The sequence below is a fragment of the Epinephelus fuscoguttatus genome, linkage group LG3 (assembly GCF_011397635.1).
Source record: "Epinephelus fuscoguttatus linkage group LG3, E.fuscoguttatus.final_Chr_v1".
NCBI lineage: Eukaryota > Metazoa > Chordata > Actinopteri > Perciformes > Serranidae > Epinephelus > Epinephelus fuscoguttatus.
Window position 1 is genome coordinate 27,502,988 of NC_064754.1, and position 25,280 is coordinate 27,528,267.

A 25,280-nucleotide genomic window follows, 5' to 3' on the forward strand; every position below is an offset into this window, starting at 1 on the left:
CTGTAAGGCAAAATACATTTGCTGAAATGCAATCTCAGAACCCATCATCTATCGTCTGAGAATGATTTAGCTTTATATCAACCGCACTGTTTTACTTCTTAATCATGAATGCTTCGCACACATCTTCAACCTAACAGCACAGATACAGTCCACACAGTCTAAAAATGATGCCCAAGATTAGTGTCACCAATTCAGTACCTGAACAAATGTCTCCCCTCCTGTTCCTGAGATATGGTGTTGAATAATGGCCAGGCATTCTGATGTCACAGTGAAGTTGACCCTTTGACCTTTTGGATATGAAATGTCATCACTTTTGTCAATATTAGCATATGAATTCTTTTGGTTTATGACCTACACTGCAGCCAGCCAGCAGGGTGCGATCAAGATGTTTGGCTTTACTTTTAGGGAGTGGTCATGTTGTCAAGTTTTATTATGCAGTCTGTGGTGCTGACAGAGTGAACAGTGTTAACTCAGGGGAACCAGAGGGCCAAAGCTACGATTCCGTAAAAACAACGTCCCAAACAGATTAGATTTATTTTGAATCTTTGGAATTAAGGTAATGAATTGGACTGAAGTCTTATGTTTACAAATTTTGATGTCTCAATCAAGGAGAAACCTCTGAGGATAAAAAGAACGCAGAGGTGCCAAAAACTGAAGCTCCTCTAATAGGCTGTGTGCATATGCATCTCTTATTGCATTTAAAGGAAGGAAATAGTGTGTAACACACTGTAACAGTGTGTGTGTGTGTGTGTGTGTGTGTGTGTGTGTGTGTGTGTGTGTGTGTGTGTGTGACCTGCACCTGCTGCTGCTGGGAACTCAAACACAATTGCAGTATGTGTGCGTTGCTCCAGGGGTTCTTAAAAATCATGTGCTGAGAGCAGCAGAGCACCATGTATGATTGCACACCATCCGAACATTCCAGTGGTGCATACCAGCTACATGTCTGACAAAAGGGGGTTTAATCACAGCTGTCTTTGATATGACTTACAAGCATTTCACTTGTTTTTGTTTCCCAGAAACGACAGAGCAGACAAACAGGTTGGTATATGATCTAAATACGCGAAATCAATTTCACATATGATTTATATGTGCGTCTGAATCAGACACCAGTGCAAGTGTCATTTTCAGCAACGTGATTGTCTTTTTGTCCGCCTGCAAGATGTGGACACCCAGTGGAATATTTCTCCTACCTTTGTGTTTCCACCATTTTCTCTGCACTTAAGAAACTCTTAGGCCTCTTTAAAGTCCTGCTTTGTGAACAACCTTTCTCTTTACCAGGACCTAGTCATAACTTGCATGGGAAATTCTGAAAAAAACAAAACAAAACAAAAACAAAGTCATAATTTAAGGAATTTTCTCAGCTTTGTGAATAAGGCCCTTGATTTCTGTTTGTAGTCTAAGTACTATTGACCAATTACATTTGAATGGCAGGTAAACAGTTCATGTAGAGAGGCATAACGCATTGGCCAAAATACAACCACAGAACACATTGGATATTGTCTGATGATAATTTAGCTTTATATCTTATGTTTTTTTTCTTTTAAATCTGCATTCGTATGTTGATATCATTTTATGGAGATTACCGGAAATGACCGGCATGCAGAGGAAGTCTTGGCCTGGATATCTGCTGGTTACATTGGATCAACCTGAAATATTGGCCCCGCTCCCAGAGGCTTTATGACGTTAGATGATAGCCGATGGGTTCCTAGATTGATTATACACTAATGAAAACAGTTATGAATATTAGATTTCATAAACCCCCCTAAACCATACACAGTGGTCCTTTTAAAGCTGTGGAGATAATCATTAAACCTGCAGTAATGAATATTTTATGAACACTAAATCAAATGAATGAAATCAGAGGAATCACACAGCTCTGCACCTCACTTCTCACAAAGTTGCTTTAATTATAAACGCTGAAAATATCAATCTAATAAGCTGTCATGAAAATGTGTTTTCCTCCTAATGGCTGTTCTCACATCCTCAATTGTAAATCTGGATCCATCTAAAACAAAATATTAAAACAAGATATAGCACAGGGAACAGGGATCAGGTGAGTTTTACCTGAGGATGCTTGTGCATATTGTAGTGTTAGGTGGGACTTATAATGTCACACAGCTTGTTGAAAGTGATACTAATGTGTGTCTCACCCTCTGTTTGCCTCTCTCTCACACAAACACACACACACAGTTATTACTTAGTCATTTATTGGGTTATTATGTTCAGTCAAGTCAAGCCATTTGAGCATTTTGCACAAACAGAATTTGCATTTTACGTTATCATAAGTGCTAAAGACATTACATGTTTACCTACGTCTGTATAAAAACACAATTCTAAATCATGCGTTATTTTAAGGATATGAAGCACATGTTTTGACAGTCTCTATTTGCAATTTACATAAAAACCGAAATGTCAACAGCCCCACCACAGCAGCAGCTATTATTAATGCATACATCAAAATGTTTATGCTCACTGGTCTATATCTTCAATTAAAATCAGCTGAAATGAAGATTTTTCATTTCAAAGTACATATAAGTCAGTATGGGAATTTAACCATAACGTGATCTAAAAATAAATGATTGAAGCTTTAAATGTATGAGCCCCTCAGTCATTTATCTTATTACATCAGTCCTACTGCAATTAAATTGCCTTTCTCGTGTGGGTTACAGTCCAGCATAGTGTACATATCTGCTTTGTACATTACTTTCCCTGTGTTCCCCTTTGAAAAGGCTAACAGCAAACTATTAATGACAAATTTACAAAATATTTTTGTTTTTAAGATATTTTTGGGGGCATTTTCGCCTTTAATGGATAGGACAGACAAGTGTGAAAGGGGGAGAGAGAGAGAGGGAGTGACATGCAGCAAAGGGCCACAGGCTGGAGTCGAACCCGAAAACAGCGGCAACAGCCTTGTACATGGGGCGCCTGCTCTACACTAAGCCACTGACACCCCTACAAAACATTTTAACATAAAAACGTTAGCTATAAAATGGGATGACTAAATGTGATTTCAGTAAACTTGAACACAAAAGTGTGACATTTGTGAACAGTAGCACCAAAATATGTGTAAATATGTATATATGCGCAAAACAGCAGCCTACTGTTTTTTTAAGTAAGTCAGTTACTTCAGTTTCATAATTCAAATTTACCTCTGATTTAACCCCACTGCTAAACACAACAATGATAGCAAATGTTTCCAAAATAAACCCTGAATTGTGTTGAATGACACTTGAATGAAAGTAATCAACATATCCAGAAGAAAGAAAAGTGAGCAGCACAGTCAGAATACATTTCTCACTGTGGAGAGGGTCTGTAACGGTTACACCTGTCTCCAGTTAGGTGACTCTCACAGTACAGAGTGTACCGGACCTCAAAGCCGCCGTTCTTTGCCCAGCAGGTGAATCTGTGTGTCCCCTGCCTGAGGTACTTCATACATGATCCCAGAAGGTCATCATACCACACGTCCTGGTCCCAGACTTGGACCCTCAAACCCAAGTGTGTGTCCACCTTCATTAAAAACACAAAATGATTTATATACACATCACAGTTTTTACTAATACAGGCAAGTCAGGATGAAGGTATTGAAATAGCATTGATGACTGATTGACGTTTTGATGACTTAAGCTACACGCGGATGTTAGAACAGTAACTGCAGTCTACGACCATAGTTTTCTCTAACTGAATAATGTTTTTAAGGTTTTATTCTCTGTGTGTGAAGTGTGTTCTTTTGAGCTGATCTGTGAGTCTGTACCTTGCCCACATAATAACGAGCATTCCACCTGGGGTAGTTTGAGCGGATCATGTGAATCCTGCGATAGAAGGATCCGTACCACATCTTAGCATAGCTGTGAAGAGGAGAAAACACCAAATAGCAACAGGTAGATTAATATTGTCGTTTGATACACCACCTCTCAGTCCCTGGCCTCACTTTACTCACCTCTCAGTGTTGCCAATCCAATCTCCTCTCAGATCCCAGCCTCGGACGATTGTCACCACAAGTGTTCCTCTCCAGGTCTTTCGAGGACAGCAGTTTGAAGCCAGGTTAGGATTGTGCCACCCGCAATATGGTTCTTTAGGTGACTTTCTCACAGCATTGTCTGCTAAGTACTGCTCTATGGCTGCCTTCATCCCTGCCTTCTGTGTCTCATTTGGCACCAGCTCATACATTGGCCTGAGGGAGTATGAAACAATATCTGGGTGGTCCTTCAGGGTGCTCAGCCAATTCCCGTAGCCCAGGGAGTCATTGTGAGTGAGTGAAAACTCCCCCAACCAACCAGTGCCTCCTGCCACCTCTGTGTAGTGTTGGTGGAGACCAGAACTGTACGAGGTGGAGACGTCCTGGTTGTGTAGGACCTTGTTGCAATACTGTCGGCTACCAGATAATTTCAACTTCCCGAGGCCTACAGAGAGACCCAGTGATAAGCAGGAGTGGACCTGGAGGACAGGGGGAGAAATAAGATGCTATTTATAGTCAATTGTTAATGGACTGCGTTTAATTGTGCATACCGTTAGTTCAGGCAGGAAATGATGTCAAGCTCAGCTCACATCCCAGCTACATCAGCTGATCTCAAACAGCCCAATCAACTGATTGATGGAAGGGAGTCAGCTGATAGATCACATCTATGCAACCAAGTGGTGAATCTCATTCAGAGTGCCCTATTCTTGCGCCCTATTCTTGCATCTTCCCGCTTTAACCTGAATAACAAGCCAGGGGTCGGTGCTCCGGTTGGATCCAAACGGAGAGCTGGGGCTAGCTCAGGGGCTAGCGGAGGCTAACTGGCTGTGCTTTGCTCCGGTCAAGCTGCAGCTAACGCTCTGCTAGAAGCACCGGTTAGCCCTGGTTTCACTACAGGCAGATTCACTCGCTACAGGGGCGAGGAAATAAAACCTGACCAGCCAATCAGAGTGATCTCTCTCACTGACAAGCTCTGCCGCTGATTCAACATGCTCAATCGGCCGAAAAGCCGCCGACACCAAACCCGAAGTGCTGACAGTGCGGGACACACCGCAAAAACTAGGGTGACAGACGCTCACCGACGGCCTGACTTTGGTTGACAGCTTGGTGTGTCAGGGCCTTTAGGCTTTCCATGTAGGCACATGGAAGGGCAGGGAGGTTTGCTCTCTCCACCTTATGGCTTTCCACACAGGCGTGTGGAAGATGCTTTCTGCATAGGCCAGAGTAAAGGCAGAGAGGCCCCAGAACAGAGCCATACTGCCAAATATAATACTGTAAATGGAAGTAAAGTAACTAGAGCATCATAATGCCTCACACTCACAAACACATTTACACCCCAGTGGTGGCAAAGACCTGGTTACTGTGTGTGTTGTACAGGCCTGTGTGCTACATGTACCTCACTTGATGAGAGTCCATTCAGTGAGGACAAACAGGTTCGTGCAGCTGTGACTCGCCTGAGTCGCCCCCCGAGGTAAACCTGAAATGAAGTACAGTGTTGTAGAGAAAGACATATCTTTTTTTTTTTTTTTTGTGAAATAGGGGTGTGTGTGTGTGTTTTTACCTGCCGAATGTAGTGTGTGCCATAGGTATGTATGAGCTCACTGTACAGAGCCCTGGTGGAGGAGTTGTAGAGATCTGGCAGCCTTGCCAAATCTTTACTGAACTCGGAGCTGAGGGGCGGTCTGCTTGACACACGGTAACTGGACACAGGGCAACAGATTAGTAAATTATCTTAAAAGAAGAATTCACCTGCAAAATGACCATTTGTATATCAATTACTCACTGACTGTTGAAGAAAACACTTTTCTCATTTGCCTCTGAGGTAAACCAGTTGTATGCTTAGTATTTCCCAAAATCTCCGCCTACGATTAGCAGAAGAGTAGCGTGCCTGATCACAAGCACGCGTATGAGCTCCACTTGAACAGAGTTCAAATGCATTCAAACATTCCCAGGCATGCAACTCGGCTGTGCATGAGACTGTTTGTACTGATGTGTTTTAAATCGTAATGTTTTAGTGAAATGCATGTGTTCATGTACTGAGCACAGACTTGGGCTATACTGCAGGCGTTGTGTAAGAGTTTACTTTAATTCATGAGGAATGTTCGCCTCTTTTGGATTTTCTGTTCACTGTGGAGGCACATGAGGAAAATGTTTCCTTCATGAATTCAAGGTAACTTGTGGTGCATAAATGATGTATCAATAAACATTTTGCAGGCAAAGTATTCCTTTAACAAAATTCACAGAAAAATCTTTGTAGGGGTCTTCACACCCTACCCATAGTGGCTGCAGGTGACCCTGTGAGTGCTGAAGAAGTAGCGGTCCTCTCTGGTCCTCTCTGTAGCAAACTTATACGCAGTGGAGAGCGTTCCTCCCACCTCCAGATTGGCAGACACAAACTTATCGAAATTTAGGCCAACCTAATGAAATGAAAATGAATAAATAAAAAAACCTCATTGACATTCACCCATAATGACCATGATAATGTGTATTAAATATAACCATTTATTTATAAAAAAACATTTATTCACAAACACTTTTAAATGATACACTGGTACTTGTTCTGTTAGCTTAATCAAAACAGAACTTGCAATCTAGGGTTTTTATTTACTGTGATGTGTTTGTTTCTCCAGGGAAAAAGGTGATGCTCCAATGGTAAAATGCAAACAAGAAAAAGCATCTACACATCTATCAATTACAACAATAATAATCATCAGCACTGGCTGTGATAAGTCTCCTACCTTCCAGTCCTTACTGTCCTGGGAGGTGTAAGTTTCTATCAGTGAGCTGTGGACACAAGTTACAGGAAAGAATCACCATTAAAGCTCCTTCATTTCAAAGGTCAGCATAGAGCAGTGGTTCCCAACTGGTGGGTCGCGAGATTGAATGACGGACAGCTACTTGACAGAGACAGCAAACTAGCTTGATGACATGTCCAAAACAAAAGCATTATGAATATATTAAACTGTGTGGACCTTGAACTGATGACTAAGAGGAAATCTGGACCCCATGGCTGGACCAGTTGGGAACCACTGGTATATAGTCTGTTAAGCTATGATTGAGACAGGAAACTGAGAGATGTGATCTGTGGACAATAAATAGGGAGCTATATTTAAGGAGCCACAAGACTATGTGCTCTTGCTCTTAAATACTTGTGCGTATTGACCAATCTTGAGGTTTTGGAGCAGGGGTGTAGCACAAATTTCTGGACCCTATGCATAAGCAGGCCCTGTGGCCCCCCATGCTTCCTCATTTGATCCATGTCTCTCTCACACACTAATTTAATTTGTTTCTTTTTCAAAGTCACTTTGTTTCCTTTCTTTTCTTTTTTGAAACCCATGCTTCCCCTTTTTGGAAGGTAAAGACATGACAGCGTACGTTGGTGCTCACTCTTTCAGTGTTGGCTGCATTTAAAGACGAATCCTATTGCGGGGTGGACTTAGCCATTTTGTGCAGTTAAGGGGTGAGAAGGCCTCCAAAGAGCCTCAATTTTTTTTATACAAAGTTCAGTCTTTCAACCAATTTACTGAGCCAATTTCAATTTAGCTATGGCACAAGAAAGGAAAATCAGTTCCACATCTCCTGCAACTACAGCACCCTTGCTCTGGAGTGACAATAAAACGTAAACATGGCTGATATACAATACCTAACGGACGTGTGCACACTGCTGTAGAGGTCAGCATTGCATCGGCTGAATGAGCGCCAGTCCACTGCAGAGACTGGCAGCTGAAAATAAAGTTAAGAAGACCATGATCAACATTCATGAATAAAGTTTGTGCAACAGGTAAAGATGCTGTAGAGTTCATATTTATTTATGAATTACCTTCTGGAGGCTGTCACCTTGAAGAGGGTTGGAGCAGAGAGTACAGGTGCCATCTGGGGTGAGGAAAGTCTTCACGTCCACCATGTAGGCTCCTTTACGCTGCAGGGTGACCACATCAAATCCCTCTCCCACCAGGTTGTGGCCTGGTACGAAGGGAGCAGACTGACATTGGCTGTGGTTCCCAATCCGACAACCGAGAACAGGGGAGTGGTGTGACAGAAAGAGCAGGAGGCTCAGGTAGAGGAGGGGTGGGGTTGAAAAGGAGATCATGGCTGGAGTCAGAGAGATACTGAAGTATTTCAGAGAGAGAAAAAAAGAATAAAAAAGGAAATCAGTATCATTAAAGATATGCTAGGCAGGATTTTCCTAAAAAACAATGTTCAGACTCATACTGAAGTAAAAAAAAAACAAACAAAAAAAACAAGCAGCAATGTGTTTATAGATCAAAAATCAGACAGTTCCATAATATGCAATGAAAGTTAATAAAATGACTAGACAAAAATGGTAATTATAAATATTAGGTACACAATCTATGGAGGGGGTTCTAGTAATGATACAGGTGGCTGATAGGAGATGTAACCAAACAATGAACAAGAGTAGCAGCACTCTGAGGTGTACGTGAAAGGCAATAACGATTATTTTTCATAGCAACATAAATCATAACATCATTGATGTGGGCCTCCAGGACAGTGTACTGTGCAGGATGACGCCCAGACTGATGGATGGACTTTGGAGTTGTCAATTGAATGAATATGAATATGAATATTTCTATAAATATAAATAGACACAAATACATTTAAATAAACACACATCTATATTTTGATAATGAGATGTTTTTGAAAGCTTAAACAGAAGCTAGAAATTAGAACTTAAAGGTCCAGTGTGCAGGATTTAGTGGCATCTAGTGGTGAGGTTGCAGATTGCAACCAACTGAAACTTCTCCCAAGTGCCAAGCATGTAGGACAAATACAATGGCAGATGTGAAAAATGGAGATGGTCCTATCTCGAGCCAGTGTTTAGTTTGTCCATTCTGGGCTACTCTAGAACAAGAAGACAGATGTAGATATTAACAGCTCACTCTAAGGTAACAAAAACATGCCAATTTTCATTTTTGGGTGATTATAAGATATAGAGAATATAGTAATGAAAATTATAAACCATTTCTGGAAATATATTAACCTAAATCCTCCACACTGGACCTTTAAGATAATTCTGTCAAAAATAAATTATCTGCATGAATAAATACCCTTGAAGTAAATGGGCATTATTCATTTCATTTCATGTTTTTTTTTTTTTTTTTTTTTTTTTAACATTACCTCTTCAGCAGGGTCTCTCAAGTACTGCAGTATATTTATCTTTTGGAGTTGACGAGAGTGTGCCAGCCAAACATGCAGAGTGACTGTCAAGTCTGCAGGTAACAGCAAAAAGGAGGGATAAAAATACATTTAAGACAGGCTTTGTTATAGTAAAACAAAATAAACAAAAACAGGATTGAACACAGTCCATGACCCATTTTTAACAATTGACATGTTCAGTTGGATTCCGTAAGCTTGAGGCTAAGTGCCTCAGACAGGGTAGAGAAGATGGAGAGCATCAAAAGACAGACTAACACTTGTTAATTTTAGTGTTTTGTTGGATCTTGCAGACAATGAGAGAAAAATATGAACTAATGCCAACCTTTACCCTAAAAGTTGAAGCTTTTGTTGTGTGCACACGTGATTGTGAGGAGTGTGTTTATCATCCTCATTGGATGCTGTTACTATCTGGTTGAGGAAGTAATGGCTCGCTAAGTAACTGCTTGTTAATGTTTTACATTGTTTCATCTGTGTTGTGTTAATTTTATGAGCAGTTTCTAGAAATATGGCCCAGATAAAAAATTTGATATGTGTAGTGATATGCCTGTTCCTGGCAGTGCCACACCTTCTAACTATATCTGCACACAACGTTTATTATTGTTGTTGTTTTCTCATGTTGGGAGTAAGAATTGTTCTGGTATTGGCTGTGGGTGAAATACAGTGTGTTAAGATAAACTGATCGGAGTGGAGAAAATTGTAGCACCTTTTTTTGGGACTGTAACAAATTTACCCGGAAGGTGTGGTGCAATTGTGATCACTTGAATACATCTTAAAGAAATATGACTTTTAGATGTTAATTCCTAAAGACCGACATAATGCAGGATTATTGTCAATTACTGTCATTCTATTGATACCCTCAACCACTACGTCACTGACTTTCAAGATTCCCACACACTACCGATGAATTTTTAAAAAACTTTCCATAATATTTTACCCCATTTCCCGGCAGTGGTTTGGTTGAGTGTTGGCTCACTTTCCTTCTGATTTAATTGGCAGCACTATCTGGTCTAGCTACACCAAGCATGAGATATGTGCAGACGCCGGCAGTTTGTGAAGCGGACTTCTGGTTGTCTTGATACTTTTTCCCTTTAGCATGGCTGACCAGAGCAGCTTCACCCTTGTTGCTAATGTCAGACGTTTTGGTGCAGACTCTACATGCGGCACAGCTTCGATCTGCCTCTGCCTTAGGCCATGTTGTTCAAAAACTATACATTATTTGTAGGAGCGTTTTACTAATTTTCTATTCACTTGGCACTTAATAATGAACTTAAATGAGGCAACTAAGGCTCCCAAAGAACATGTATGTAACCACTTAACAAAACTACATTATTTTGAAAAAAATTTTTAAACTTATTTTTATTTTTGCAACTGAAAGTGTCAAGTTCCCCAAGTCATCACCCAAGGATCTAATGAAGGAAACACAGGTCTCCACATTATTATTATTATTATTATTGCACTTTTGCAGCTTTTGCAGGTAAGCAAACTCCTAGTGCTTGCTAACTTTACTTGTTCAACTGACATTTCCACCACCAACTAGCTGCATACACTAATGTGTATCATGTCATATTTCAATGGTCATGCAGCGCAGCACTAGATTTTTGCTAGGTAATACAGGGAATGTATTTTGCATAACGTTAGACATGTTTTGAGATTTTTATGAACAAACTTTTCTAAAACATTCTGTTGATATCAAACCATTTCGAGACCTGGAAAAGCTGTTTTTGTAATTTCATAACTCCAGGAATTTCATGACTGTAGGAAATGTGGACTTTGATTCATTTGTTTAGCATCAGAATAATTCACAGATGCTGTCTTGCCTCTGGTATGACTTTGACATTAGTAAATCCAACTGCAAACAGAATCACGCCCAATAAACACACCTATCATCTGCATGATCCTCTCTTAGAAGGAGGGAGGCACAACTTAAGAAAACTACACAAATGACATACAAACTGTGATTCCACTCTGGTGCACCTGCACTGATAAAGAAAAAAAGGACAAAATAATTCCTAATCTTTGCAAATCCACCCAATCCCAACCTGCTATGTGGAGCTATAAACCTCAGAAGAATTCTAATGAAGTTTTTTGTGTTTTCATTGAATAAATTTCCAGCATCGGAGCTCAAATTATGCTCTCTGTCTACTGTATCATGCAGTGGTGCATCTTTGGTTTTAAGTCTTTAAAATTATTTAATCAGTCTGCTCTACTAAAAACTGTTGAGGATATTGTACTGAAACATTTTAAACAGTTTTCTACCTGTTCCAAATGCCCAAAAAGTTGAGGTTTCTGCTCCTCTTCCAGTCGTCACAATCAGAACCAGCAAGGGAAAGAGCCTTTGTTCTTTGATCAGGAGTAAACAGAGGATGGAGCTTTTTATCCTGTGAATTATCTCAATGGGGGTGATAAGGAAATAAAGGAAAAAAGGGAGTAACAGATCAGAAGAGATAAGGATAATAAAAACTAAGCAGGTAATGCCCCTCGTGCCCAGGTTTAAGGAAATGACCTTGGAGTAAATTCCTTGGATATGAAAACAACAACAACAGAAGATAAACCCGCTTGGAAGAACGTGTCAAAAGAAAAATGCTGCCAACAGAATTCACTGGTTTTAAATGCCCCATATTATGCTCATTACACTTGTATTTTGGATTTCTACCATTAATGCTTTAATGGTCAAAAATATTTTATTTTTCTTATACTGTCTGCTTGAATATATCAGTATTCATCTTCCATCTGAAACTCTCCATATGTGTGCTCTGTCTCTTTAGGCCCCCCTTCCAAAAAGAGTTCAGTCTGCTCTGATTGGTCAGTGTTTGCGGGTCTTGCACATCTACACTGTCAGTGGGCCTTTCCAAAATCGGACGCTACTCACTCCCACTCTGTCTCGGAGTGTCACTCCTTTTGTGGTCACCTACACAGCTGAGGGGATAGGTGCAGGGGATAAACACAGCAGCAGGCTTTGGGACAAACGTTCCTCTCTGTGGCAGAAAGAGGAACTGTTGTAACTTTTCATAACCATGGGGAAAAATCAGGCTTAATCCAAGTTTATTTTCAGAAATTAATATCAGTTTAAGCCTAGGCTATACTTACAATATTTTCACCGCTTTACCTTGCCATCAGACAGCCTTTTCTGGCAGTGAACTGAGGCCATTACCTCAAAGCCACCAGACTCCACTGACAAAAACAGTAATTATAGAACATGGTATTTGCTGGTTTACCAGGGCCTTGATCGGTTCATGTGTGTAGCAGTGAAAATATTCCAAATATAGCATGCTCTTACACTGATATTGATTTTTAAGATGACCAAACAACATTTTACTCTGACTTGGGTTATCATAGATGCTTGCAAAGCAGGACAGTAGGCCTTCAAAAACTAAGTACAGCAGAAATGTCAGATAGATCAGGCCACCATGTTTAAGTATATATCCCTTAACATTATAGTTATTGCTGAAAATGACGACCAAAATTATCAAGTTTGTTGATTATCTCTGCAATTCATATCTACTGGGAAGTCATCACAGTGATTGGGTCTATATAGTTGTGACATCACAACTTTTCTGTGGAGTGAGTGTTTTGATACTTTCTGTCACAGTGTGTATTCCTGGCCAGACTCACTAGTTACTAAAGCTTTAAAATAAATGTAGTGCAGTGAAAAGTACAATATTTGCCTACGAAATGTAGGAGGGTATGACTATAACCTAGTTTAAAATAATATTACTCAAGTAAAATACCTCAAACCTGTTCTCACTTAATACTTATTTACTTTCCACTACTGTAATTTGACACTGAATCAAAAATAAAATCAGCAAAGAATCAGTACATTTTTGCCCACTTATTTCAAGGCTGAGTTCTCTTGATATTAGCATTAATGAAGGTGGATGTTAGAAATGTTGACTGAACTGGAGTAATAAAATTAAATATGGAAGTGGTTACAACACTATGAGTGGTAATGATTTCCATATCACAGGATACCTGACGGAGGTGTGGTAACTGCTGTAGACATGAGTACTGCATCTGCTGAATGCACGCCAGTCCACTGCAGACATTGGCAGCTGAAAGTAAAGGTGAGAACATGTTTAACATGTTAACAATGTGTGTGTCAGAGTGTGTGTTACTGTGTCTTTCTGCCTTGCTGATTTAAATTACTTTCTGCAGGCTGTCACCTTGAAGAGGGTTGGAGAAGAGAGTACAGGTGCCATCTGGGGCGAGGAAAGTCTTTACGTCAACCACGTAGGCTCCTTTACGCCGCAGGGTGACCACATCAAATCCCTCTCCTACCAGGTTGTGGCCAGGTACGAAGGGAGCAGCCTGACAAAGGCTGCTGGCCCTAATCCGACAGCCGAGAACAGGGGAGTGGTGTGACAGAAAGAGCAGGAGGCTCAGGCAGAGGAGGGGTGGGGTCGAAAGGGAGAGCATGGCTGGAGTCAGAGAGATACTGAAGTATTTCAGAGAGAGACAAAGAGAGTAGAAAAGGAAATCAGTCAATGGAATTTAAGCTGTAATGTAATTATCAAGGCGGCACGGTGGTGTGGTGGTTAGCACTCTCGCCTCACAGCAAGAGGGTTGCCGGTTCGATCCCGGGCGTGGGAGCCCTTCTGTGTGGAGTTTGCATGTTCTCCCCGTGTCAGCGTGGGTTCTCTCCGGGCACTCCGGCTTCCTCCCACAGTCCAAAGACATGCAGATTGGGGACTAGGTTAATTGGAGACTCTAAATTGTCCGTAGGTGTGAATGTGAGCGTGAATGGTTGTTTGTCTCTATGTGTCAGCCCTGCGATAGTCTGGCGACCTGTCCAAACACCTTCTTTATCGATGCGATGATTACATGAAGATTTCTTCAAGGTTCAGTTCTTTGTCCTGTATTGCTTGCAATCTACATTTTCCCTCTGGGTCAAGTAATTTGTAATTCCAGTATGTGTTTTTTTCACACATGAATGTGTCCACAAAATAGTTTTGTATTTCTAGTATTTTTATGATATTAAATCAATATCCTTAATGACTCCTTAATACTAGATGTCTCAAAAAGAAGAGACTGAAGCCAGAGACATGATTTTGGAGGAGGAGAAGGAGGAGGTGAACTACCAGCCTGTGGACTCTCATTTTCCCTGTATTTCTATGGCACACCTCTTTCACAACAGAGAAACCACTGACAATAGAGAAATCATGTGCTTTTCTTCTTTTTTAGCATTAACAGTTGGATCAAAATGTGGGTTTTGTTGGTATTTTTTATAATGGGAGTCAGTGGGAGGGAGGTGAGAGGGGGGCTGGGGGTGGATGTATGATTATGTCATCCAAACCAGACTTCTTGGGGGTCATTGACACACCTAACCTGGTGATTACCACTAAAGACATCTATTTCAAAAGCCCCCCCCCTTTCGTGTTTTGCCCTCCAAAAAAAAAGCATCACCATGTGTTCAAACTGGCCTGGAAGGGGTTAAAATCTTGAAACCCATCTCAAAAGTGATTTACATGTTTAGTCAACCTAGCCCCATATAGTTCACTACAAATATTTTGGGAATAATTGCTTAAAACAAATGGCTAAATGAGAATATCCCTATAGGTGGACATTTTTGTCCACTACGAAAGATCATGGATGTCGTATGACACAAAGTGTCATCCAAGGGTTAGAGTGCTTCACATGGAATATACGGAAGCAATCTGTTTCTTGTGGACTTAAAGTCTGCAAAGTAGACAACCGTGTTCACATGCAGTGTACCGTTTCCATGCTGATGACTCTCATCTGTTGTACGAACCAGTGAAAATCTGTATCCTGCTTTTGATGTCCAGTACCTTCTACACTACCTTAAATGCTGTAAAAATGTTAAATCCAAAAAAAATTCAAGCATACAACAACTGACAAAAATTCAGAAACTCAACTTCCCAAATAATTAATGTACTTATTTTCAATGTTTTAATCAGACTCTTTTAAATCACACATTTAAAACTTTGTCTCCAAAGCTCTTCTTGAGTGTTGGTCCATTGGTGGAAGATGAACTGGAACCCCTTGATTACAATTTTTGACCTCTTTCACACCAAAGGAACCCCTGACAACAGAGAAATAATGTGTTTTTTTTTTTTGCTGCAATGGCAGTGGGATCAAAATGTGTGGTTTTTGGTGTTTTTTTATAATGGGAGTCAATGGGAGGGAGATGAGAGGGGGGCTGGGGGTGGGAGTAGGATCATGCCATCCAAACCCCCTTTGGTGGGGATCACTGGCTCATGTGGCCCTGTAATAAGCACCAGCATGTGTTATTTTTGTGTCCCAAACCCCCCCTTTTGTGTTTTTCCCACCCCAACAAGCAGCACCCAGACGTGTTCAAACTGGCCTGAAAGGGTTAAAATCTTGAAACCCATGGCAAAAGTGACTTAAGTTTAGCTAAGACCTAGAAAGGAAAAATAAACACAGAAAAGTTTTGAAAAAAACACATTTTGGGCAAAGAATTAGAGGTGGACATTTTTGTCCACCTCTAAAAATGAAGGATCATGGATGTCGTTAAAACTGATAACAAGCCCAAAAAATGGACTTGCATGCTGAAAACTGGGACCTCCAGAGCTTACCTCAAAATATACCCCCTTATGACCTTTTGTTTGACAGTGAGGAGTTTTAGAAGTTGGGGAGGTGGACAAAAATGTCCAGGGGTCATCCAAGGGCTAAGCTGCAAGTGTTCTGACACAATTAAATAATACAATTCCACAACAACTTTGTCCATCAGTTCATTCTGCTCTAAATAAACTCCAAAGCGACACTTACAAAAACAGAGTTTTTTTATTGATGAAAGAAAAACTCCAATCAATCACACAACAGTCTAACAGTTCATCTGAACTTTGATGCCTTTAAAAGCTGCAGAGCTGATTGTTAAAACCTGGAGGTTTTTAACTGTGCCACCTTTGCATATCCTTAGGGGGAGGAAACATGCACTTTTTACAGTGGATTATGAAAACAAATGATTCTATGTTACTGGAAACCTGCAAAGGACAACCAATTTAAATCAAAGCTAAATGCAGAGAACTCAGAACAGCAATGCCTTTATGAACTACAGTGGTCTGCAATGGCTGTAAGTCTTTTAAACATCTCATGAATCCATCTTCCAAAACAAGATCAGGGAACTGCTTTGGCACACAAACTGTAGAAATGGAAAAGGTTACAGGGAAACATACAGTAAATGGTCCTCTTAAAGACATGCACATACAAACACAAGCTTTTACAGATGCATTCTCAAACTTGGCGCATCGTGTGAAACTGTTTCCACTCACTTCAACAGAGTCACAGGCACTCATGATTTTATATAATGGCATTGCCATGGTTAATAAAAGCTTGAGGTCTTACAGGAATAATCTGCGGTACTCCTTAAAGTTCAGTGTGATTTAAGTATTCATACATTAAATAGTGCTTGGAACAAAATGATCCCACTTAAAATGATGCGACTCGGCCCATATGCTTTGTTTATTGGGTGGTGCGTGTCATTAAAATAAATCAGGTCTGGTTGAGTTGGACTGAGTGTGTGTGTGTGTGTGTGTGTGTGTGTGTGTGTGTGTGAGAAGACATAAGAGGAAAGTACAGTATGTGGCTTCTTCCTTTCAACCAGTGCGTAGGATGATGTGGACTCCAGAGTCAGTAAAAACAGGACCGCTCATGTCTCCCACTTTGAGAGCAAAGGAAGCATCTTCAAAAGGCTTCTGCATTTGACCTAAAACAAAAACACACGTTGTATATTAAAGTAATAAAATGGTTATCCACATTCAAGTCAAAAGTCAACACAGAGTATGCTGTACCGTGGCACCTGTGACTTGTGTATACAACCCCGATTCTAAAAAAATTGGGACGCAGTGTGAATGTAAATAAGAACACAATGATTTGCAAATCCTTTTTGACCTATATTCAACTGAATACAGTACAAAGGCTATGTATTTAATGTTCAAACTGATAACCCTAACCGCCACACGTAGATTCTAATTCAGTGAAAAACAAAACAATCCGTAATATTATCAATATATTCAGAGAAACAGAGAAATTCTTCAGTTTGCTTGAAAGAATCTGTTTTCAAATATTCTTTCACTGAAGTCTTTCTGTCTAAAGGACAATGCACATGACTCAACATATCTGTAAATGTGCCAGTGTTAGCAGGCTGGCTATTTTTAATTGTAGTCCTTTGGCTAGATTAGGTTAATTTTTTGGATTATCTTTTACAACACATTTACTTCAATTATTCCATTAAAGTTAATTAGGTTTTGGTTTCAACTGTAGGCATGTCACATGGGCACGGCCAGTAATGGCTATTAAGCTGGAGGCTTGCCACCACAGTGCTCGGAAATAAGAGGAATGGTTCCAGAATGAACAACCTATTGAAACTTTGGCAAACAACACTGAAACTCTTTGCATGGATACAAAGCATTGACTTGGGTGAACTAACCCTGTAATTTTTGGTTAACTAAATACACACACCTAACGACACAAATGTTTATGGACCAAATTTATCTCCCAAAATAAAACTTCCTGTACTAAAAGGAAACATACGAACAATCACAGAGTCTGAATGTTAAAGTACAACTCCGGCAATATTCTATACATTTGTGATTAACAACAAATCCCATTAAAAACGCCAAAACCAACAATATGTTACTCTCCCGATACTTGTTGACTTCCCCACCTTCTCTGTGGCACCAAGCCCAAGGCCTATTTGTTCCTACTTACGATACAGATCTTTAAAAACATATCACAAACATAATTTCCTTTTGAAATAATTTCCTAAAACAGCTGGTCATTGTAGTTTTTTCTTTCTCAAAGATTAAGTCACAGCAGGCATTGCGATGTAACATTACAGGAATGTCTGTAGTAATACTTCACATATTTGTGATTTGTGAACCTAAAAATATAGCCTAAGGTTAAGGTGCCAGGAAATGACGGCACACAGAATGCCGAGGATAAGGATAAACGGGTGGCCGGGCAGGTGTCTGTGCTGAGCACCAGCATAAAAACACAGACACATCACCAACAGTATGACAATAACCTCCAAAACGCACATTTGTTGTTTGCTGTTTCATGATTTAATCACAAATTTGTTGTTCACAATGCAGCATCATCAGGAAAATAGCAGGGTGCGTTTACTATGTCCTTTCAGATTTTAATTTGTCAGGAACAAAGGATGCACACCTAGAAACATCACTTTATATGAGTTATAGGAGTGCACTTGTGTATCTATGTGTGTGAATAGTGGTGTACTGTTTGTGTGTGTGTACCTCTGCCAAATAATCCCAAATCTCCACCATTCTTAGCTGAGCTGCAGTCGCTGAACTGAGAAGCCAGGGACTCAAACTTCTCCTCTCCAGACTTGATCTCTTCTATGTATTCTGCTCACAACAGAGAAATAAAGAACAAATTCAGGATGCTGATCAGACCTGATCACCCCCCCCCCCCGCCCCCCCCACCCCCTCCTTGATGCCTTACGCACTCTGTATGAGTTCCAGGGCCTCCTCTTTAGTCCGTGTGATATTTTGTTCCCGCCAAGAAGATGGACGTCGTGACTGATTATGTTTCACCAGGAGGTGAGAGCAGCGTACCTGAGTGAGAGAGTGAAGAAACAAACTGATCAGAATCAATAAGATGTGTTTGCTGAGTTGTGCCAGTCTTTGTTTTTCTTTTAGATAGGCCAGGACCACTTTCTAATAAGACATATGATTTATAGGTTGTAACTAATGCTTTATCATTGTTTATAAGGCATTTACCGATGCTTTAGGGATAATTAATACTTAAACCAATATGTTGTTAAGAATCCCTCATGCAGTCGTATTTATTAATTCTTTTATTTAAGTCAATAACTTATCAAAAACTGAGAAACACGTGACTCTTTAGGGATTTACTGACATGACTTTGGACTTCATGGCTCACTAGGAAGTGAGTGGATATTAATAAAGTGTTTTGAGTTTCTTACTTGAGCGGTAAATGGAAGTCATAAAGATTTATACGCCATTAACTGATTGGCTCAGGATCTGTAAATGTAAATAAGTCATAAACCAACACTGTGCACCCAAACTTTGTTTAAACCCAGTAAACTCAATTTGAAATTCTAATCGAGACGCCAAAGTCTCCAAAGATGCCATTATGTCTGAATTTTGTGCATGTAGTGAAATGATGCACAAGGAATCTTGAATATTTCCATCTGACGGAGCAGAGCAATCTTGGGTTGAATTTTCTCTCAGAGTAAATACCATATCATTTCAATGAAGAGCTGCAAGGAAATAAAACAGAATATAATAATTAGTTAATTGTCAGTCGTCGTTACTGGCATGTTTTGGGTAATTGATTTATTGTTTGGGCAATTTTTCAATAATATTTGCTGGTTCCAGCTTCTCAACTGAGAGGATTTTCTGATTTCCTTATCCTTACATGACAATAAACTGAATAGGTTTGAGCTTTGGACTGTAGGTCAGCCTAATTCCTCAACACAACACAGTAACTAATATTATAAGTTACAAAACCGCCCTGCCTCAGGCATTTATCTAAACAATGAGGTGTGTCCCTTTAACATGTACTGAAAAAAAGTGAAGGCAGCCACGAGAACAAAAAGGTTTTTCAAGTCGAACACACCCTACTTGTGTTTTCACACTCATTTTTTTATGATGCTTGTTGCTATAGATAGCGTTCACTGTAGGTGTATCAATGGGATGTTTTTACCTTCACTGTACTGTATGATGGAAATTCAAGCAGATAGAATTAAACAAAAAAAAAAAGACTGAATAAGTTTGATCTAGTGTCTCACTGAACGTAGTATCTCATTGTGTTCAGTACATTTAGAGGTCCTTTATTTATTGTCATTCTGAAATTTAAAATCTTTGGGTTTTGGATTGTTGATTGAACAATATAAGACATCTTAAGACATATATATAATACATAAATGATTGTTAGTTGCAATTCTTGTGACATTAAGCTTTGGGAAGTTATGACATTTTTGACTACTATCTGACATTTTGTAAAGAGATAAAAAAAACAACGACAATGCTGTTGTTATGCTGCATAACTGTTAGATGCAGCAATGTCAAGCACACAAGCATGGAGTATATTCAGAAATGTTGACTAAATTGGTCAATTTTTCAACAGAAAACTAGCCATGTTACAAGAAGTGACTGAATGGAGAAAAAAACCCCACAGCCCTTTCAGGACCTTGACCACAAGCAACTTAACTATTGTATCTCCTTTGACTCATGTACAAATAAGATAGGCTTGTGTTAAGGGCCGATTCCTCAAGTAATCTTAATAATCTGATGATTAAAAAGCCTCGAGGCAATTGATTTGCACACACACAGTAGAAAATGGAGTCTAAATGCACAAATCAAGTACAGCAGGTATATTAATTCGGACTGCAGTCAGCAGGTGTAAGATGACCACAGTGAATGAGTCGAAACGAGCCACTCATAGGAACTTAAAGGTTGAATTATGAAGGCCAAGTAATAAATATCAATTAAAAAATTAATTATACTCTATTATACTCTAAAGTCGCAGAGTCATACTTTGGACAGTGTTGTGCAGATGGGTTCAACTGAGCTACAACAAATTTGTTGCCCATTTATCTAATTTCAGAGACTTTTAATTTTTCTCTTTTGTATATTACTATTGCCCTTAAATAAAGCTTAAGGAATTTCTGATCCGATTACTCGATTCATCGCCAGAATAATCGATAAAATACTCAATTACTAAAAGAACTGATGGCTGCAGCCCCACCTGTGTTTAAGTTAAGTGAAGGTATGCCCTGTTTAATACTGTACAGAACACAAAAACACGCCCGGAGTTGAGTTTATAGAAGGAAACTGAAATTTAAATCTTAATATTGGTCAGAAAAATTCAAATTAAACATTTATTTCAAACAGTTCGGTCCTGGCAGTGTGTATGATCAAATGACTAAGTGTCCTGGATGCCTATGTCCCAGTTTGATTTCTTTCTCCCTCTGACAAAGAGTTTCTGTTAAAAGGAACCGTTAATGGTACAGTTTATGAGAAAGATGCGATCAACAGGGTGTGTACAAACAGCAACGTTGGATCAGAATCAACTTCATCATCAGTGTAATGTGACAAGCTGTCAGCAGTTACACAGACTACAGGTAGGCCTGGGCGACATGGACAATAAATAAGCTATAATACATATCTCCATATTTTCAAATCTCCTACTGTTGACTGAAATACTAAACTTTAGATTTAGATTACTCCTACAATGAAGTTAAATAAAGGACTGCTGAGGAGGACTGAAACATCAGTATAAACTCAGCAGGGTGTCAAAGTGCTTTGCCTCAGCAGTCTTACAGAGCTGCTATATTTCTGCAAAGCACCAGATGTCACTGTTACCTCTTTTCAGTAGGTCCCAAGTCCCAAAGCTTCATAAAGCCCTGTCCACTCATTAATCATCACATTACTAAACTTCGTGAGCCTTGCTCTTATCTTATGATGTAAAGCACTTTGTAACACTTATTTTAGGGTTGTTTTTTTTTGTTTTTATATTTCTACTATAATTTTCTTATACTCATGTTTCTTTACTTTTGCAATACTTGCTTTTATTTTGAATGTCATTTTTCCTGACTGTGTTTATTTTGTGCACCAAAGCAAATTCCTTGTATGTGAAAACCAATTTGAAATAAACCACCTTCTGTTTCTAATAAAAGTTTATTGTTATAATGCAAGTGCATATAAAATATTACACATAATAACCTTATCTGGCTCTCCACGGCCATCTCCCACCGGACGTTCCCACTGGCTGTTATTGGTGTTGCGATTGAAGTAGTATACTCTGCCTGGAGGGCAAAGAAGAGACAGTCATTAAAGCTGCATTCATTGATTCTTTTAAACAAATGGAGGCAGCAGAAAAAGCAGAACATTCAATATTAACACCTTAAAAAGTTGATATGGCAACTGTGTTTGGGGACGCACTGACCTAATAGCCCAGGGCTGTATTCCAAAAGGCAGGATTAGTGAAAGCCTGGTTAATCTTGAGATGAGGGAAACTTGGGTTTTCAGTTTCAGAAAGAGAGGTAACTTAAAACCTAACCTGCTTGCTCGCAGGTTTTCTTCAGCAAACCCTGAGTTTCTCTCGGTTTCCTCCCTCTTACAAAGGCAGACACGCCATTTCATTTCATCATGATTCAGTCTGTATCAAAGCACATCATTAAAGGTTTACTGTATGTCAGAATCTAAATCCTGGTTGGGTTTTAGTTTGTTACCCAGGACTATCTTAAGTTACTGCTTTAATGTGCTGTCAGTCATTTCTGCCCGCACATTAAAATATCACACAGCATCAAGTTGCCCTCACGTCACTGCAGACAGCTGTCAGTTTGTTACAGCAGTCCCACTAAAATGTTTGTTGGACATAATGTGTCATCTTAGTTAAAAAATAAGTATGAAGCTTTAGTCAGATCAACCAATAATAATCTCCATCACTCATGATGTGATTGGTCGCACCGATGGAAAATAATTCCTTTAATATTTGAGATTACATGTTAATATTTCTGAGTGAGCAGGATCGTGGTGCAGCTGCAGAATGAAAGTAAGTTTTTAAACAGACTGCAAAGAGTCTGAACCTGTTTTAACAGCATCTCAGTTTTAAATTAGTGCATTTTTTGAAGTAGCTGAAATAAAACCACTAGATGCTCGACTGTGGCCTGTTGCTCTACTAAAGTGCAAATCACCAGCCACATTATTACTGGATCTGATTACAATTATGTCTCAGTCTTTGATTTATATATTTTAATCTAATTTTTCAGTTGCTGGCTTCTGTGTTTTGTCAACGTCAGACTACAGCTAAACAAATATATTACAAATGTAATGTAGGCTATGGCCAAAATGACTAATTAATGTAAACACTTGATAAAACTTTATTGCGTCAACTTATCAACACATCTCCCCGCTCTGACTAAGGCTCTTTAAAAAAAACAAAACAAAACAAAACATAAATATACACAGTCCACATACAGGCCCACACATACATGACAAATTAATCATAATCCTGCCAAGCTCCAGCGGCAGAGCTCACAATCCCAATCATTAATATCTGTATATTGACTGGATTTAAATGGAGGCTCTGCCCTTTATGTACCTGTTGCCATGGTGAATCGTAGTATCGGAGCTCCACTGATGGATTTGTTCATTCACTGCACGTAACTCATAACTCAGAGTGAACATAGTCAGAGCTGATTGAACAATGTGATCAACTGAAAACTGAGTTTTCCATCTCAGGTTTCATTACCTCAGAGCTCAGGGTTGGGTTAGACTCAGAGTTTGCTGGAACAGACCTCAATGGCAATATTAGCTTTATTTAGCAGATCATGTACTGGCTCTGACATGACCGATCCACATTATCATGTCATATCATCTTATGACATTAAGGGTTTCTGTAATCAGTTGTTTTAATGTAGTCACAATAGATCACATAAAATATATTTTCCAATGAGTTCTACATAATGAGATGTACTGCTTTTAAATGTGGGAAGAGGGGAGTGCTAGAACTCTGTTGAGCCTGAGTTGAGGTATCAGAACCAGCCCAGAGTCCAAAATTCACTCTGCTTTGAGCTCCATCTTGGTGTACATTAACCACTGAGGAAAATATGTGGCTATGAAAAAAAATATGGGAAAACATAGCTATGAATATTATATGCAATTTCTGCCTATAGAGGCCCCAAAATGCCACATATTGGACCTTTAGGCTACATGAAAATCCTCTTGGATCAGCTGGAAAATGCATTTTCACAAAGCTGAAAACTGGGCTGTTTTTCAGACACCATGAAAAGTTGACTTTTTAGAAATTTGTGGTTCTCAGAAGACAGTGAAGCTACAAAGTTATGATGTAGTGTAAATCAGCACATCAGCAGAATCAGCCAAAATGCTGATAATATCTGTACATCATCTGTGTCGGACGATATTGGCTTTAAAATGAACTATCAGAATCGGCCATCATGCTTTTTTTTAATTTGCACAATGAATGAATATTACATGCACTGAAAAGTATTATACTTCATCTGCTGGTGGGCCATCATGATAAGAGTATGCATGTACAGTATGATTTTAATTCCACGACTGGATGATCACTAAAATTAGGTGGGGAAAAAAAGTGGATATATTGATATTGGTCAAATGAGTTGTTACATATCGGCATATGGGATATGGTGCATCCTTGATATGATGATCTTACAGAGTATGATGCACTGCTGTAGATTAAACTTACTGACAAAATATCAATAACATAAAATTAGCACAGGCTCAATCTACAGCAGTGAAATACAACATACACATTAATGCATCAGTCATATTCCAAAAACATCACATTTCACAGTAAAACACTGACAGGGAACATCTTACTGCAGAATGACTACTTCTGCTTATGATACTGTAAGTATGCTTGGCTGATACGTAATTACATACTTCTGTTTAAGTAAGGTGTTGAATGCAGGACTTTAACTTGCAGAGCATTTTCACAGTGTTGTATTAATATGTAATACTCAGGTAAAGGATCTAAATACTTCCACCACTGTTGTGCTGCAGCCTATGAGCCACAGCTGTGTAGAAGAAGGGTAAACTATTAAAGATTTATGTTTTAAATGGGACTGGACTGTAGTAAGCTTTTCGGCCACCCAACATAAACGAGTAAAAATAATGCTGAGGCTGCACGTGAAGCTCTGGAGCAGTATGACGTCATGCAGGGCCCTGCAGCAGCCAGGTTGAATGGATCAGCCCTGGCGCGCAATCATGAAACAACACACCTAATCACAGCCAAACACCACATTTAACAAAACACACCTATAACACCGAGATACCCATCACTAGTTTCAGCATATCGCCATTAAAGTTACACCCCCAGCTGCCTCGTTTCAACAGTAGTACACGGTGCTGGTGCTGCTAGCTAGTTAGCTAAGTTTACTTACATATCACCATTTACCAAGGTAGCCAGTATTAGTTTCCTCTTGTGTGTTCATTACCTGAATTGCGGCTCATTCTCTTCTCCCACCCTGGCGGTAACTTCTCCTCGTCTGCCATTATTTTGTGTCAGTAGCAGCGTTTTACAAATTTAATTTCAATGAAGCTACCGTGTGACAGGTTGGGCTGCAGCTTAGCTAAGTACACTACGACAGTTGGCACTGTGTTTACGGTACGAGTTGTTTTCAGAATCAGGACCCGCCTTTATT

At 39.6% G+C, this 25,280-nt stretch overlaps 2 protein-coding genes across 2 annotated transcripts; both read right to left on the reverse strand.

Annotated features, from left to right (window-relative positions):
• Positions 1-2,190: 2,190 nt before the first annotated feature.
• Positions 2,191-11,464, reverse strand: LOC125886343 (perforin-1-like). The gene is made up of 11 exons (XM_049572463.1): positions 11,387-11,464; positions 9,092-9,183; positions 7,776-8,064; positions 7,599-7,678; positions 6,694-6,739; positions 6,230-6,372; positions 5,517-5,655; positions 5,352-5,432; positions 3,938-4,434; positions 3,752-3,845; positions 2,191-3,507 (listed from the first exon to the last, which is right to left on the reverse strand). Exons 3-11 carry the CDS (start codon positions 8,043-8,045, stop codon positions 3,295-3,297), a joined length of 1,563 nt encoding a protein of 520 aa, XP_049428420.1. The 5' UTR covers positions 8,046-8,064; positions 9,092-9,183; positions 11,387-11,464; the 3' UTR covers positions 2,191-3,294.
• A 4,406-nt stretch (positions 11,465-15,870) lies between these two features.
• Positions 15,871-25,237, reverse strand: pin1 (peptidylprolyl cis/trans isomerase, NIMA-interacting 1). Its single transcript, XM_049571708.1, has 5 exons — positions 25,074-25,237; positions 21,817-21,899; positions 18,573-18,681; positions 18,361-18,471; positions 15,871-16,811 (listed from the first exon to the last, which is right to left on the reverse strand). Exons 1-5 carry the CDS (start codon positions 25,129-25,131, stop codon positions 16,702-16,704), a joined length of 471 nt encoding a protein of 156 aa, XP_049427665.1. The 5' UTR covers positions 25,132-25,237; the 3' UTR covers positions 15,871-16,701.
• Positions 25,238-25,280: the final 43 nt, after the last annotated feature.

What these genes read in the sequence shown, in the direction of transcription:
- LOC125886343 (XM_049572463.1), bottom strand. Translation starts at nt 8,045, where the DNA reads ATGATCTCCTTTTCAACCCCACCCCTCCTCTACCTGAGCCTCCTGCTC. An exon ending in AAGGTGACAGCCTCCAGAAG is followed by an intron (nt 7,679 to 7,775) that starts GTAATTCATAAA and finishes CTTTATTTTCAG; the next exon opens with CTGCCAGTCTCTGCAGTGGA. An exon ending in CTCGTTATTATGTGGGCAAG is followed by an intron (nt 3,508 to 3,751) that starts GTACAGACTCAC and finishes TTTTTAATGAAG; the next exon opens with GTGGACACACACTTGGGTTT.
- pin1 (XM_049571708.1), bottom strand. Translation starts at nt 25,131, where the DNA reads ATGGCAGACGAGGAGAAGTTACCGCCAGGGTGGGAGAAGAGAATGAGC. An exon ending in GAGAATGAGCCGCAATTCAG is followed by an intron (nt 21,900 to 25,073) that starts GTAATGAACACA and finishes TTTGCCCTCCAG; the next exon opens with GCAGAGTATACTACTTCAAT. An exon ending in GGCCCTGGAACTCATACAGA is followed by an intron (nt 18,472 to 18,572) that starts GTGCGTAAGGCA and finishes TGTTGTGAGCAG; the next exon opens with AATACATAGAAGAGATCAAG.